The sequence below is a fragment of the Tripterygium wilfordii genome, chromosome 14 (assembly GCF_013401445.1).
Source record: "Tripterygium wilfordii isolate XIE 37 chromosome 14, ASM1340144v1, whole genome shotgun sequence".
NCBI lineage: Eukaryota > Viridiplantae > Streptophyta > Magnoliopsida > Celastrales > Celastraceae > Tripterygium > Tripterygium wilfordii.
This window is the reverse complement of record NC_052245.1, coordinates 11313885-11328294: the sequence shown is the minus strand read 5'-3', so window position 1 is coordinate 11328294 and position 14410 is coordinate 11313885. Positions and strand designations below refer to the sequence as shown.

The following is a 14410-nucleotide window of genomic DNA, read 5'->3' as shown; positions in this document are numbered from 1 at the left end:
GTATTTAATGGACACTTTTTTTTTACCGAGAATGATACCATTAAAGATTGTCTTTTGAACATCCGATATGGATCTAAACTCATACCGTCAGGCTTACGAGCACAAAAGTTTCTCACCTGACAATACGATAAGTTTGGCCAAAGCCAAACTCGTGGTCACAACTGTATTGTTCCCAATAGGAATCAAATACCCTCCCGAGTCTATACGGTTTGGCCTCAGAGAGATTCACCACTAAGCTATCACTCAAGTGGTTATATTTAATGGATACTCATTAATCCCATTACAATTATATTTTTTTTGATAACTGATAACGATTCAATACAAGTTTGTCTTTCTGACAACCGACATGAGCCCAAACTCATACCATTAGGCCCCTATACACAGAAATTTCTCATCTGACGACGAGATAAATTGAATTAAAACTCTGCGTATGGCCACAAGGGCTATTACAATTACATAGTCAATAATCAAACTCTATATGGATATATTCTATATAGGAGGGGTTAAAATCGAGGCAGAAGCAGTGATTCTAGGTTTCTTCTTTATTATCATTATAATTTGTGGGGTCATTTATATGGATTGGACTCCTCATCCGCCATGACATGTGTAAGAGATAAATAGAGGGCCACTCATTTATAAACCGTCTTAGTTTTTTATGAAAAATGGCACTAATCAACTTTAGGCTCATACCCCACTCTTTCACTATTTCTTTAGCAAAAAATTCATTTATTATTCAAAAATAAATTTAAAAAGCAACTACTTTTTGTTTTTCCTATTTCTTAATTTATATTTTGGCAACGATTAATATTTGAATTAATCAAATGATGCAACCAAACACAATATAAAATATGATAAATAATATAATCCAGTCCAGTGCAATCTATTGAAAAAAAAGAAACTCAATAATTATAAATCTAAATTAGCCTAATCAAATAAGAGGGGTTGAGTTAGTTAGAGATAAACCCTTCTGCTATTGAGTAAAAAAAAACAAGAAGAGAGCGTTGAAATTATGGTTTATTGACAATTATTAGAGGTGAAAATTATCGATTACAGTCAATTTTTTGACATGAATTTAACCGACTAATAAATCCGGTTATATTAATAATTTTTATACACCCTAGCAATCATGAAGGTAGGGCCGAATGCAATATCTTAAAGTCCTCTCACCCAAAACAGGGGAATTTCTTTTCTTTTAAAGCCTGCAACTTTTCCTCAATTAACAAAAAAAAAAGAAAAAGTTAATCCAATGAAAATTAAAAGCATTAGTAGAGGAGTGTCCAAAAGAACTAACAAGCCCATGTTCCCCAAAAAAAAAAAGAAAAAGTTAAATCATGATGATAAGTTTTCAATTATTTCGACAGACATCATCAAAAGAAGTTCACTCAAGTGTGGCATCAATTGTCTTTGCCACATTAAAGTTACAACACACAAAGCAAATAAAACCAAGAGCTTAATGACAAATTAGGACATATTCTTTTACTAATTGCATCATTTCAAAACATTAACAATTTTTTTTTAAAAAAAAAACACACACATATATATATATATTAATTATAATAGATATAGGGCCCATTTTTAATTGCTTGCACTAGAATATAGGGACAGTACTACAGTAGTGCAGATTACCATGCAAGAATGTAGCAGTGCAGATCACCCTTTTTAGGGCATTTGATGTGTGACTTGTCTTCTTCTTTGGCATTTTAACATAATTATAATTACTGCATCCTAAAACTCACCCACTTGTATGTGAAACCCTTTATCCATTAATTACTAGAATATTATATTTTTCTTGATTAATTTTCTCTTATGAATTCAATGCAATTATAATTAATGACATTAGTGTGAGTTTGGAGCATTAAAAAAAGTTATTTAAACATCCAAACAACTAGTTAGAGTGGTAAAAATGGTGTGTATCATCCTTGATGATCAGGGTTCAAATCCCTCTCTCCGGTTTCAAAAAAAAAACGAAAAGAAAAGGAAATGTTATTTAAAAACTACATATCAAAAACTGTTTTTGAAAGCTATAAATGTTTTTAGTGAAAATTTTAAAAAAGTACTTCTATTTACTCATAAAAGAACCAAAATAGAGATGTAAATAGAAATAGGTAGAAGCATCTTTTTCAAACAACATTGTCATATTTACTTTTAAAAGAACCAAATAATAGGCGGGAAGTATACACACACATATGTATAGCGAAAATGGTAAGAATCTCGATGTTTTTTGTCTCAGGCTTCCAGTCATCTCAAATACCGAGATGGACGCACATAATTCATGTGAAATCATGGGTCCTACATGCCCCACGTGATCTATCTGAAATTGTGTGCTCCATCTCCTCAATTGGAATAGTTGGAACAAAAAAATATTGAAATCCATAAGACTACTGTATATGTATATATAACTTTCTAAGTGAATTCTTGAATATTCTTGAGTGCATAAATAAATATACTGTCTTAAAATACCATTTAAATTAGGAATAATTAATGTGATGAGTCGAACTTGTGTCTTAGTCCGGAAGGTTTCGATCTTGATTTGTTAAAATCATAGGGGGTTTCTTAATTTTATTTTCAAGATTCGAACTTATTTGGGGTGTGTTTTTCTAGCTATTGAAACCATAGAGGCGCATTTATAAATATATAAAATCAATATGGATGTCACAAATAAAATTATGAGTTTGTCGTACACTGATCAAACATGCGTACAAATGAAGGGTCGTGCTCATCGTAAATATTTGATTAACCTTTATTTGTCATTATATTTACTTTTGCTTTTAACATGTGAAGCACCAGATCGTGCCATTTGTCCCTTTTTTAAAAAACTTTTTAACCTAAATGGTCGACTTACTTAAACACTTTTGACTAATCACGGATTCTCAATGATCAGCCCAGGTGTCAAATAATTTAAGCATCAATACAACATCATTAATTACTGGTGTAAACAAAATTTACTACAATGCCTTATGAGATGTTGTCATTTGTAATTATTAGAATTTCACCTCTCCTTTTGTCGTTATTCACATCATACCCCTAAGTGAGATTTTTTTTTTAAAATACCGTCAAAAAATATGCTTCTCATTATAAGCGAACTTTGAGCATACATATGCTTAACTCAATCAATTATAAACCGAGCCACCTCTCGTTGTTCACTAAGTAAGAACGAAAATGACACTAAAAATGAAAAAAATTTTAGGTTATCTATTAATTATACCTTCGAAAGTACAAAATACCACTAAAAATGAAAAATTATAAAACATGATGAGTAATATTTGTCACATGTCCTCTTTGTTAATCATTTAATCATAATTTTTACAAGAGATGGTCTAAATTGAAAATTCAGAGGGGTCTTTTTTATAATTATTATAAAATTAGTTATAATTAAACAATTTTGACGGGGTCAGTTGACCCCCTGCTCTATGAGGCTTCGCCTTTGTGTAGCCTATCAGTTTGGTAGTCCAACAGGTTTATTCCATTGATTTAATTAATGTAATAGCTTTATTACACTCTTTTATCCCATAATTCATTGTCCAAAATTTATTGTTTTGATATAAATTCCAATGTTTTTTAAAAGCATATTCTATAATTTATTGTTTTAGTTTTGAATCCATTGTTTTTGAAATTCCATTAAAAAAATAATGGAATTAAAATACATCAGATAAAACTCATCAATAATGAATTTTGTTAAAAAAAATTCCAAATATATAATCTTTTTTAAAAATCTAATATGTATTTTAAAAATTAAAATATTTTAAGATTTCATTTAAAAGAGTTGTGTTACCACTATATTGGTTACATACAAGTGAGGAAGCTTTGATCTGGTCAAATTATTCTATTTTTATTTCAAAGTTATGCATCAATCGTTGCCACGTCATTGTAACTCTATTACAATAAGTCCACGTAAGCCCCACATGAATTTTTTAAAATTTTAGGTCGACATTTCAGATAAAGATAATATATTTTAGCTAGTCATATTCCTGTACGAATATGACTCCCCATGACTTTTTCATCCTTCCAATTATCACTTGCAGCTTTTTCAATACCATTTTTTTTTAAATTAATTTCTTTCTTGGCATGGACCACTTAGCTTCTTTCTTTCTTTTTTTTTTGCAAAATACAAATATACCCACACAAACAGTGTATTGTGATGTCGACAGAAAGAAAGAAAAAAAACATACATATATTGATTACGTGCAAATCTAGCTCGGTTTGTTAATGTCGAAATTTACTTCTATGCAAGGTGAACAAACGTAAGCTAAGAAGTCCCCGAGATGTGTTCCAAGAGAAAGACGTTTCGATGTTTAGTCAATGAGGAAGTTGGAGATGTCTTTCTATAATAGTTGAACGAGTCTTACTTGTTGAGTGTGATCGGTATTTTGAGGAAGTTCTAACTCGGCTAGAAGCCAACTTTTGTTGGTCTTTTGAATTAGAGAAAGATTATTTATGGGGAGTTCTATTCCTTTAAGCAATCTAAATGCTCCTCATGGTTTTATCTGAGACAGCCATAAATAAAATGGATATATATCAAGATTTAAGATCCAATGGATTTGGGTTCTGTTTCTGTTGAGTTATGTGTAGTGATATGTATTATATAGCTCGGGTCATACCGAGGTAGTACCTAGGTATGTTCTCAGCTACTGAGTGGAAAGTAATTTGATATTATCATATATATATGTATATGTATATTTCAAGAGTCAAAATATGATAAGCTAGAAATGCTACCCTACTGAAGATGCCTTTATTATCGGTCTGACACTATGAAAAGGAAATCAGATTTAAAAAAGAAAAAGCATTAACTTATATAAGTGTTAATTATTATTCTCCAACATTAACTTAATAAGTGTTAATCATACACAGTGATTTTATTTAACAAAGTCAAGGTCAATGTGCATTGCAAGAAGTGTGGACTCTAAATTAATTTCACTAAATCGGTTTCAAGTTTTCAGTGATGTATTTTCTTCATAGTGAATATTAATATATATTTTTTCCGTACCTAGATAGTTGTTGACATATATATAACTATAATTCAAGAAGCAATAAAACTTTGGACAAACCATCAATAATTTGATTGAGACTGGTGAAATAAATATCAACTATAGTGACTTAAGCAGAATAATTTCTTAGCCACGAAAAATAATTTTGATTCATCAATCAAATATTGAAATTGACCCCCTTAAAGTTGTCCTACCGTGTACCACATGGATATGAGACTTTACGATTTATTTAAAATTATAGAGTTTATAATTTAAATATAATAGTTTAGGAGATGTGTCACATTATACCATTTATTTATTTATTTATTTTTAAAATTTGTTTAATTTTTTCGCCACCATTAAATACTAATTGTAAAAGAATTGCAAGTCCCCAAATATGTACCCACATGGAGGTGAGCAAATCATTAAATTATAAACCAAGAATAAAAAACTTTCCTAAAATAATTACTATTGAGTGGGCAAAATAGTCTTTTCAGATGTGCACTTCTCTCATTTCTAATTATGGGATTGCAATTATCAACAAGAAGTGACTCGATTGACATTCGATTCGGTTAAACGTATGTGTATCCAAAATTCGATTATATTGAGAAACATATTTCTCAATGATATCTAAAAAAGATAATTATGGGACTACAATTGGAACATAGAATGATTAATCGGACGGGTAAAAAAGGTTCCTGCATTCAAATTTCGTGTTTAAAAAACTGATTTTCAAGTAACGATCACCGAACCAAATGACGACACGTGTCGTTAAATGTTAGGCCCGTGCTCTCACCTTGACACTTCTTTAAATTTCGAATTTGCCCCACTATCATGCAAATGCACTTCCCATATCCCCGCATCGAAAGCGCCATAATGTTGGGGCAATTCAGTCATTACGAAACAAAGCTACCAATCGTGAACGTTCGGTTTTAGACAAAGACACGTGTCGATAATTTAGAAGATAAAAAAAGGCCGGATCTTACATGACTGGATAAATAAACCATGTAGGATTATACGTGGTAGCTCTGATTCCACGTCAACGACACATCACCCTTCAACTTCCCCTATAAAGTCCCAAACCTTCCGTCGCACACTCCATCGCTCCCCATACAGCGGACACCTCTGAAAGAGCCTTTTGTGACTCTCTCTCCCTCTCTCTCACTAATCCATCGCCGGAGATCAGAATATCGCCGGGGAAATGAATTTTCCGGCGATCACATATTTCACAACTACAAAAAATGCTCGTCTCCCTGATCATCGCAGCCATGTCTTCCACGAAAAATCTTAAGCCAAGAAAACCGATCTTCGGCTAATTTGCAGTCCAAAAGTTATTCGATTATCTAACTTGAGTTTTTTTTTTTCTTTCTTTCTTTTCTTGCCATGCTCGATAGAGCAAGGTATCCGATTCCGCTTGCAAGATAATTTTGGTAGATTTTAGATATTTTTCGTGTTTTTATGGCCGGAATGACTTTTTTTGATCGGAGTTCGGTGTTCCTCTTGATAAATGAGGACTGATCGGAAAAAGCAGTGTTTGGCTGCTGTAGAGAGTTTTGGAAGCGTTTATAGAGCAGGTAGATTGGAAATGTGCATGAATTTGTTTGTGAGGGCCGTTGCATAACTTGCATTGATTTTACTGCTTCGTTTCTGGTTCATGTATTTGAAATCAGTCATTGAATGGTCACTGTGTGAATCTGTGACTTTAGACGGGAATCCAGGTTTTTAAGGTCTGAATAATGGAGCAGAACTGACACTGGTGCTTCAACCGAGTATAATTAGCAAACTTCCAATTCATCTCTGATCTGTTCTTAGGTTTTCGTCACTCTCTTTCATTGTCTTCAGAGTTTTGCCTTTCCCTATGAAGATCCAGCCAATCGATTCCGATTATCAGCAGCAGTTCCGACCCGAACCAGCTAAACCTGTGTTGAAATCTCGGCTCAAGAGGCTTTTTGACCGGCAATTTCGAGTTTCCTCGGCGGACAAGCCCGGTGTTGGTGATCAAACACAGTATGGCAAAGATGGAACAGCTACGCACGAGTTCGAGCCGAGCTCTGTCTGCTTGGCAAAAATGGTACAGAACTACATCGAAGAAAGCAACGAGAAGCAGCTTCGAGGCCGCAATCGCTGCAATTGTTTCAATGGGAACGGCAACGACAGCTCCGATGATGAATTTGATGCATTTGGCGAGTCCATCAACGGCGGATCATCTGGTGATGCCTGCGAGTTACTCAAGGTAAAATTTCCACAATTTTTCTTGCCTACATAAATTCCTTTCTGGCAAGTTCTTTCAAACCTAACATAGCACAAATTATCTGCTGAAGCTTTGTAAAATGAAAAATTTTTTTCCAAACGGAAATCAATTGATGTTCAGTGGGCATATTGTTTGAACAGACTTTAATTCCTTGCCCAAGTGTAGTCGAGAGAAACCTGTTAGCAGATACTGCGATGATCGTGGAGAAGAACAAGAATCAAAAGCGAAAAGACGATTTGAGAAAGATCGTAGTCGACGACCTTTTCTCTCTCGGTTACGATTCCTCGATTTGCAAATCAAAATGGGATAAATCCCCTTCTTTTCCTGCAGGTACCTCTCAATCTCTCTCAAAACAATGTTTCTGTTCTTCAAAAAAAAGAGAATAAATAGTTTTGTTAATTGTGTACAGGTGAATACGAATATATTGATGTGATCGTGGAAGGGGAGAGATTGTTGGTAGACATTGATTTTCGATCGGAGTTTGAAATAGCCCGATCGACTGGTTCTTACGATGGGACGCTGCAATCGGTGCCCTACATCTTCGTCGGGAAAGCGGACCGGTTAGGGCAGATAGTATCGATCGTGTCTGAGGCAGCCAAACAGAGCCTCAAGAAGAAGGGAATGCACTTCCCTCCCTGGAGAAAAGCTGAGTACATACGTGCCAAATGGTTGTCTCCCTACACCAGAGGCTCCCAAAACGACGCCGCAGTTGTGGAAGACCCTGAAGTCGAAATCCATGAATCTCCATTTTTCGAAAACGAGACTGCCATCTCCGAGGACACAAAAACTGAAATCCAGGAGAAGAAGGCGGCGAGTGAGTGCGGAGAACTGGACCTGATATTCGGAGAGGTATCGGAAACCGAAGCGGAAGTGACGAAAACTTCTGAGTCATCTTCGTCGGTGAAAAATTACTGCGAGTGGCAGCCGCCGACTGTGAAACCAAGGAGTTGTGACAGAAGCGCCAGAATAGTCACCGGATTAGCTTCTCTTTTCAAAGAGAAACCCTGAAAAAAATTTTGGATATTTTTTTTTCAATTTTCAGGTATAAAAAATATATTATTATTATCGGATAATATGGTACAAAAATCTTTTTTTTTTTTCCTTTTTTGTGCAAGGGCCCGTTATTATTGTAACTAATGTTATTATTGTAACTAAAGAGGCAGCAAGTCTATTATAAATAAATTCTCCTATGAATACATAATTTGTGCACTTTAAATACGCATTTATATTTTCATCGTTGATTTGAAATATATGAGATTTAAAACAGTGCGTCTCATTTATCATTTTACTCATATTCTTAAAAGAGGGTGCGTTGCATAATTTAGATAGTGTTTCTTGTTATATATATATATATACATGTATATTTTTTTTTTGATATGATTTATGGTTTTGTTAGGTAGTGTTTCTCGGAAGGGCACAAAGGAGGATGAGACTTTGTTTTCTTTTTACACATTTCGCATCTTTTCATGGCAATTTTTAACTTTTTTATTTTCTTTTTTGGAAATAATTATTTTTATATATTTGTGAGGTTGGGTTTGCTGATGACGGTAGAGGTGCTCGTGGTATCTTGATCGCCGTGCAGAGTATGGCAAAAAAAAAAAAGACGAAAGAAAGAAAGAAAAAAGCCTTACCTTACCTTCACTAGAATGGCGTGATATTCTCTTCTTTTATCGTTTTTGTTTTTAAATCCTGGACTCGTGAGTCGTGAATTGTTAATTCATCCCTCCACCGCCCTCCACAGAAATTTGACCGATGACTTCTTACACCTGCCAGGTTATGTACTATCCATAGTACACACACATTTGACCATTTTTGGATAAGATTTGTGCATTCAACGAGATTAAAATGTCTGTGTATATGCAAGTTATGGACTTATGGTTACCTATCAACAAGAGATGATTCGATTGATAATCGATTAAATTAAATTTATGTGTATCCAACGTTCGCCTTCAATATGAGACACATATGGTTCAGTTGATAAGGGTGATTTTTAGTATTTCAAAGTTTCATTTCCTAATAAGGGAAGGCATGCCATGACTTTGTTTTACAGCAGGATATAGTAAAACCTGCTCTCCCATTTTTTTTCTTTTCAGTTTTAGAAATTATATATAATTATTATTAGTGTAATAATTTATCTAATTGAGATTGAAATGGGTGGGGTCGGTTACAAAGCTTTCAGAAAACTAATGAGGATGAGGGGGGAGGGGGGTTGTGGGGTCACTTTCCTTTTCTTCTTTTTTCTGATGATAAGATTGATGGTGGGGTCTGCTACTCTCTTTGTTCTTGTACAAACCCAAACCCAAACCCAAATCCAAATCCAAATAATAATAAAAGCAATTTGCCAGATTTTCACAATAATACTTTTATGAAAGCAACCCTTCACCTACTCACTCTCTCTCTATTTATATATATGGAGATAAGGAGATTGCTTGTGGCATATAACCTTGATTTACTCAGTCAGTTTGCCTTGTCCACACGAAATCAGAGTAAATTCAGTATTTCCTAGTACGTAAAGCAAGAGAAAATGGTTTTCAAGGACTATATACTTTCATCCATTAGCAGAATTCAATGTTTTAATTTTACTACGTAAACTCTACTTACAAATATAAATTACCAAATGCGTGTGGGACGAGAGAGGATTATAAAAATATTAAAAGTATATTGTCCGTCTTAAAGTTTCGGTTTAAGTGTATACATCGATTATTCTCACGAGTTTGTTCTTCATCAAGTGACATTTTGTGATTGGGATCAAGAGGAAGAGTCCTTCCAACTTATTTGTGATTTTTTTTCAATGATTTAACATGTCTAGCTATGATGATTTTCTTTTATTGAAACATTATTTATGTTGGTGTGACACGTACAAGAATCTTAAGTGACATTGTGGTCCAATTTTCTTTGGTGTTTTCTTCTTCACTCTTCTTCCTATCTTTTTCTTCGGTTTCTCACTTCGGTAACTACCTTTTCTTTCTTCTTTGTTCTTTCTTCACTCCCTTTCCTTTTCACTTGTATTCAGTTTCACTTTTGGTTTACATCTTTTACAAAATCTCAAGAGCAAATATATATATATATATATATATATATCTGTGTGCGTGCGCGTGTCTAGGATTTTTGACATGCACACCAATTTTATGCACTAAAAATATAATGATTGTAATAAAAATGAGGCCACACATTTACTATGAGACCCATCATATCTATTATTAAAAAATAAATACGTAAAATTAATGTACATAATTGGTACGCATGTGACCGTCATTAAAATTTAATGCTAAAAAGAGAGGATCTTTTATCTTGGGTTATGATTGAGCAGCCACTGACAAGTGGGCTATCATGAAAAGCCTATCTTCATGGGCCAACAGTACTGATTGTTATATAAATGGGCCAACAGCAACAAGAAAACCCCATGAAATTCAGAGTCAAAGTAATGGGCTTTCTACTAAATTCGAAATGGGCCTTACATTAATAAATTACAGCAAGCTACCCAAACCTACAAATGATTTAAGAAATTAGGTTACATACCCCAAATACCCCGTGCGGAAGCCACTTTATTGTTTGGTCTTGCAGTCAATTCGTACAAAATCCTGGCAAACGTGTCAGAATATCTACTATCAGAGAGAAGTATCTCTGCAAATGCATTCTCATAAGACATGAGCAAGGCCCTGTTCTGTGGCTCGGAAACAAGGCCCTCCAATATCATTGCTGCTTTCCTGCAAATTTCTGGTACTGGGTATGGTGTCTTGATTACTTTCAACAGTCGATCAATTGCCCTGAATTAAGTTAATGGAGATGGAAAACATGATATCAAACCAACAGCAAGTTACCTGGTAACATCCCTTCAGCGTAGTTTTAGTTCTTGTATTGTTGATGATGCACTACAATGAGGGGAAAAAACACAGAACACTGAAGAAAATGCTGGAAAATTACCATCGTTCACTAGCAAGCTTCAACCTGCAGTCCATGTTAACTTCAGAAAAGTTATAGAGTGCACCAACGGCAGCGGCCTGGGCATCACCTGCCGGCAAGCTCATAAGATCAACTAATCGCTTATGAATCTACAGAAATTCAGAATAATCATACACATAACTCACATGTGTTTCTTCTGTCGCAAAAAAACATTTATGGCTAAAGCAATGTTCACCTGAGGAACAAAGGGAAGAAGGAAAGGTTCATTATCAGGATTGATTATTAACCGTCCCAGTAATTCCGCAGCTGCACAATGCCAGGCTCTGACCGCAGATCCCAGCATCCGCATGATGGCTTGAACAGCACGTTTCTCGCTGTTCAGTGAGAACAACAATTAAATTTGATAATGAGTCAAAGTCTAAAGACGTAAAGTTATAGCAGAAGGCAGGGTAGATTTCTCACGTAATTTTGATGTAAGATGGCTTTGAAGAGCTGAAAATTCTAAGGTCAAGCAACGGAGCAAAATTCACAATTGTCTCAAGGGCATTTGTAACAAGTTCCTCGTCGTCTGTTCAAGGTTTGCAACTTTAAGAGGATTACAACCAAAAGCGTGAATGCAGAGAAAGAGACCATGTGATACTTAATCTTAAGACTATTCCAGCCCCCTATTTTAACATTTTGTTACCAAATAATAACTCAAAACTCCAAACCAACACACTATCTTTCAGGATTCTCTGCCAAAAAACAGAATATAAGAAAACATATCAGCCCAAGTTTGATAAAACACCTACATTTTCCATATGATGCATCAGGACTGTCACCCAGAAAAATTACAAGCTAACTCTTTCTAGACAAAAAAGTCACGAACCAGAGAAAACAATGAGATATTCAAAGTAAATTCCCCGCTCATCACTAAAGCAATGGAGAGAGATGGAGGAGGGGCAGAGAAAGAGAAGTGCAAAGAATAAGGATGCACAAGGAAAATAAATGCATCAAAAAAAAAAAAGAAAAAAAAAGAAGAAGGTAGAAGTAAGACTTGAAAATTAAGGACGCAGAAGAAAAAGAAGTCTAACATTCCAGTTCAAAAGTTCAAGTGCCCAAGTAAGATTCAATTCATATTTCAGTATACACATCTTAATATAGAAAAATTCCGGATAAGTAATGCCATATATGTGAGAACATGCCACCATGCCATATTTCTTCATTTCATCAATGCATTTAATAGCTTTAAAATATCTAAAAAATAAAAATTGGAACATAGGATCTTCAGTACCATTACAGCGTATTTATGTTCAAACTCAGATACCACGCCACATGCTCCTTCACAGCACATTGTCTTTCTTTGATAAATAAATTCTGTTTAAAGGACACAAATGGGGTGCAACACAATTACGCGGGAAGCATATGCAAATCTGAATGTAATCATTCATAACATGCTTACAGAAAGATTATCATTGGAACACTATCTTATGGAATAGGTCTCCAATAATGCCCGAGGAATGTTGAATAGTTTTAACTGACCATACCGAACTTTGAGAAAATTAACCTTTGAACAAGAACAGATTAAAGATGGCAACAATTTGTAGGCATTAAACCAATTGAATCTAGAATCAAAGTCAGTCACCAGTTTAAAATTACGACAAGCACAAGTAAATTCAAGGAGAGGAAAGAGCCAGCATTATAGATGACAATAATGTGCATTCAATAATCCAATTATGGAAGGAAGGTTATAATTTCACCAATAACACACCATCTCACCTACGACATAATCTTCTATGCACTGAAAAACCATCTCCAAACAATGTCGATGCTGAGCCATAATGATTTCATTGTCTGGCATGAAGGAGAAGTTGCGTATGATATTCGAAGCAGCCACAGCACAATGTTGCTTCTCTGCCTTCCCCTCTTCATCCAGATTAAATAATCCATCCTCCTCCATCCACCATTCAGAATGGCGAACTTTCCCTGCAATCTTCTGCCCTTCACCTATAGCAGAACCAGATCCCCTGCTGCCACACGAAAACACCACACTGAAATTACATTCCCTCACACTGAGTTCCACACAATCACGTGAAATTCAAACTTAAAGCTTACCTATCGTTGATCCCAAACGCGTAGTACTCATCCCCAAAGCCTGTTATTTTAGAATTCACACCTAATGTTCTAACCCTATGAGCTTTCACCAGCTCCCGAGGTAGCGCTATATTGTGCCAATCATCTATCTGTTCAATTTGTAATGAATACTTAAACCAGCTCAAACAGCAAAAAATGCAATAAAGGGAAACTGACCATTCAAATGATCATAACCTTAAAAGAAACCTACAACTTGAAGAAGAGCGTCCAGTAAGCCAGGAATCTTAGCTAGAGGAGTCGCGTCTTTGCGCACTTCGTCTTTCTCCTTGAAGGAAAGAAGGGTAAGCGTATTCAATGCCCATGTTAACTCACTCTTCAGTCCACTTTGAAGTGCCAAAACTATCCTTTTGTTGTTCTGATCTGAAGTTAACGGAGCAGTCTCAATGAGGATTCGCAATTCAAATTCAATTTAGTATGTGATGATCTAGGAATTTGGGAAAGTTACCGGCAAAGGAAGTGTTGACTTGTAGAGACGGGCCAAGGAGACTGGAGGGAGCGGCGGAATCAACTGCCGAAGCAACGAATACGTTGTTGGTGCTGCCGAGGGGGCGGCCTCTTTTGGCCGGCATAGCAGTGGTCGCACCGGTTGCGCCGCCTGATTTACCAATCTCCCGCTTCTGCATTCTTGTCTCGACTCTCGAGGCGATCCGGCTATGGCGGTCAGTGAATCGGTGTAACTGTGGCCCGAATTTGCAAGACTCTTTACAAATCTTGCGCTGCAACGAGTAATGGGCTGTCTCTGAGGCCATGATATTTGGGCCCTGGTAGGCCTTGTTTAAAATAAATAAAAATCCAGTTAGATCAATTACAAATTAGGCCCAAATATTAGTTGGTCCTTGTAATGTGAATATTTTTTTCCCTTTTTCAAATATCGCTCAAAAATATTTTTTCATTCAAATCGAACCTTAAACACAGATATGTCTAAGTCAATCGATTGTCAACCGAGCCACCTCTCGTTAGTTATAATGTGAATTGAGGAATCAAAATCATCAGAAGGTTTGGTCCAAAAACATCTTATTTGAATCATTTTTTTAGTAATTTTTTCTTGTATATTCTTTTATTCATGGCAGACGTAGACATTACAAGGCCCTTCTAGTAGAGTTGATTGTAGTGTGATAAATTAATTATGATTGAAAGCGACTAATCTCCTCCAACCTAA

General features: G+C 35.3%; 2 protein-coding genes across 3 annotated transcripts; one reads left to right on the top strand and one right to left on the bottom strand.

The window, feature by feature from the left end:
* The first annotated feature begins 6051 nt into the window (after window positions 1-6051).
* On the top strand, window positions 6052-8413 carry LOC120015545. The gene is made up of 3 exons (XM_038868015.1): window positions 6052-7197; window positions 7356-7545; window positions 7625-8413. Exons 1-3 carry the CDS (start codon window positions 6823-6825, stop codon window positions 8221-8223), a joined length of 1164 nt encoding a protein of 387 aa, XP_038723943.1. The 5' UTR covers window positions 6052-6822; the 3' UTR covers window positions 8224-8413.
* A 2116-nt stretch (window positions 8414-10529) lies between these two features.
* Window positions 10530-13946, bottom strand: LOC120014337 (armadillo repeat-containing protein LFR-like). 2 transcript variants are annotated; one of them, XM_038866252.1, is made up of 8 exons: window positions 13697-13946; window positions 13442-13611; window positions 13213-13340; window positions 12877-13127; window positions 11581-11686; window positions 11354-11492; window positions 11140-11267; window positions 10530-10982 (listed from the first exon to the last, which is right to left on the bottom strand). In XM_038866252.1, the coding sequence occupies exons 1-8, from the start codon at window positions 13872-13874 to the stop codon at window positions 10727-10729; spliced, it is 1356 nt and encodes a 451-aa protein (XP_038722180.1). In that variant the 5' UTR covers window positions 13875-13946; the 3' UTR covers window positions 10530-10726. The 2 variants fall into 2 exon arrangements, with proteins under 2 accessions (XP_038722180.1, XP_038722182.1); XM_038866254.1 differs by having other exon boundaries at window positions 12877-13124.
* Window positions 13947-14410: the final 464 nt, after the last annotated feature.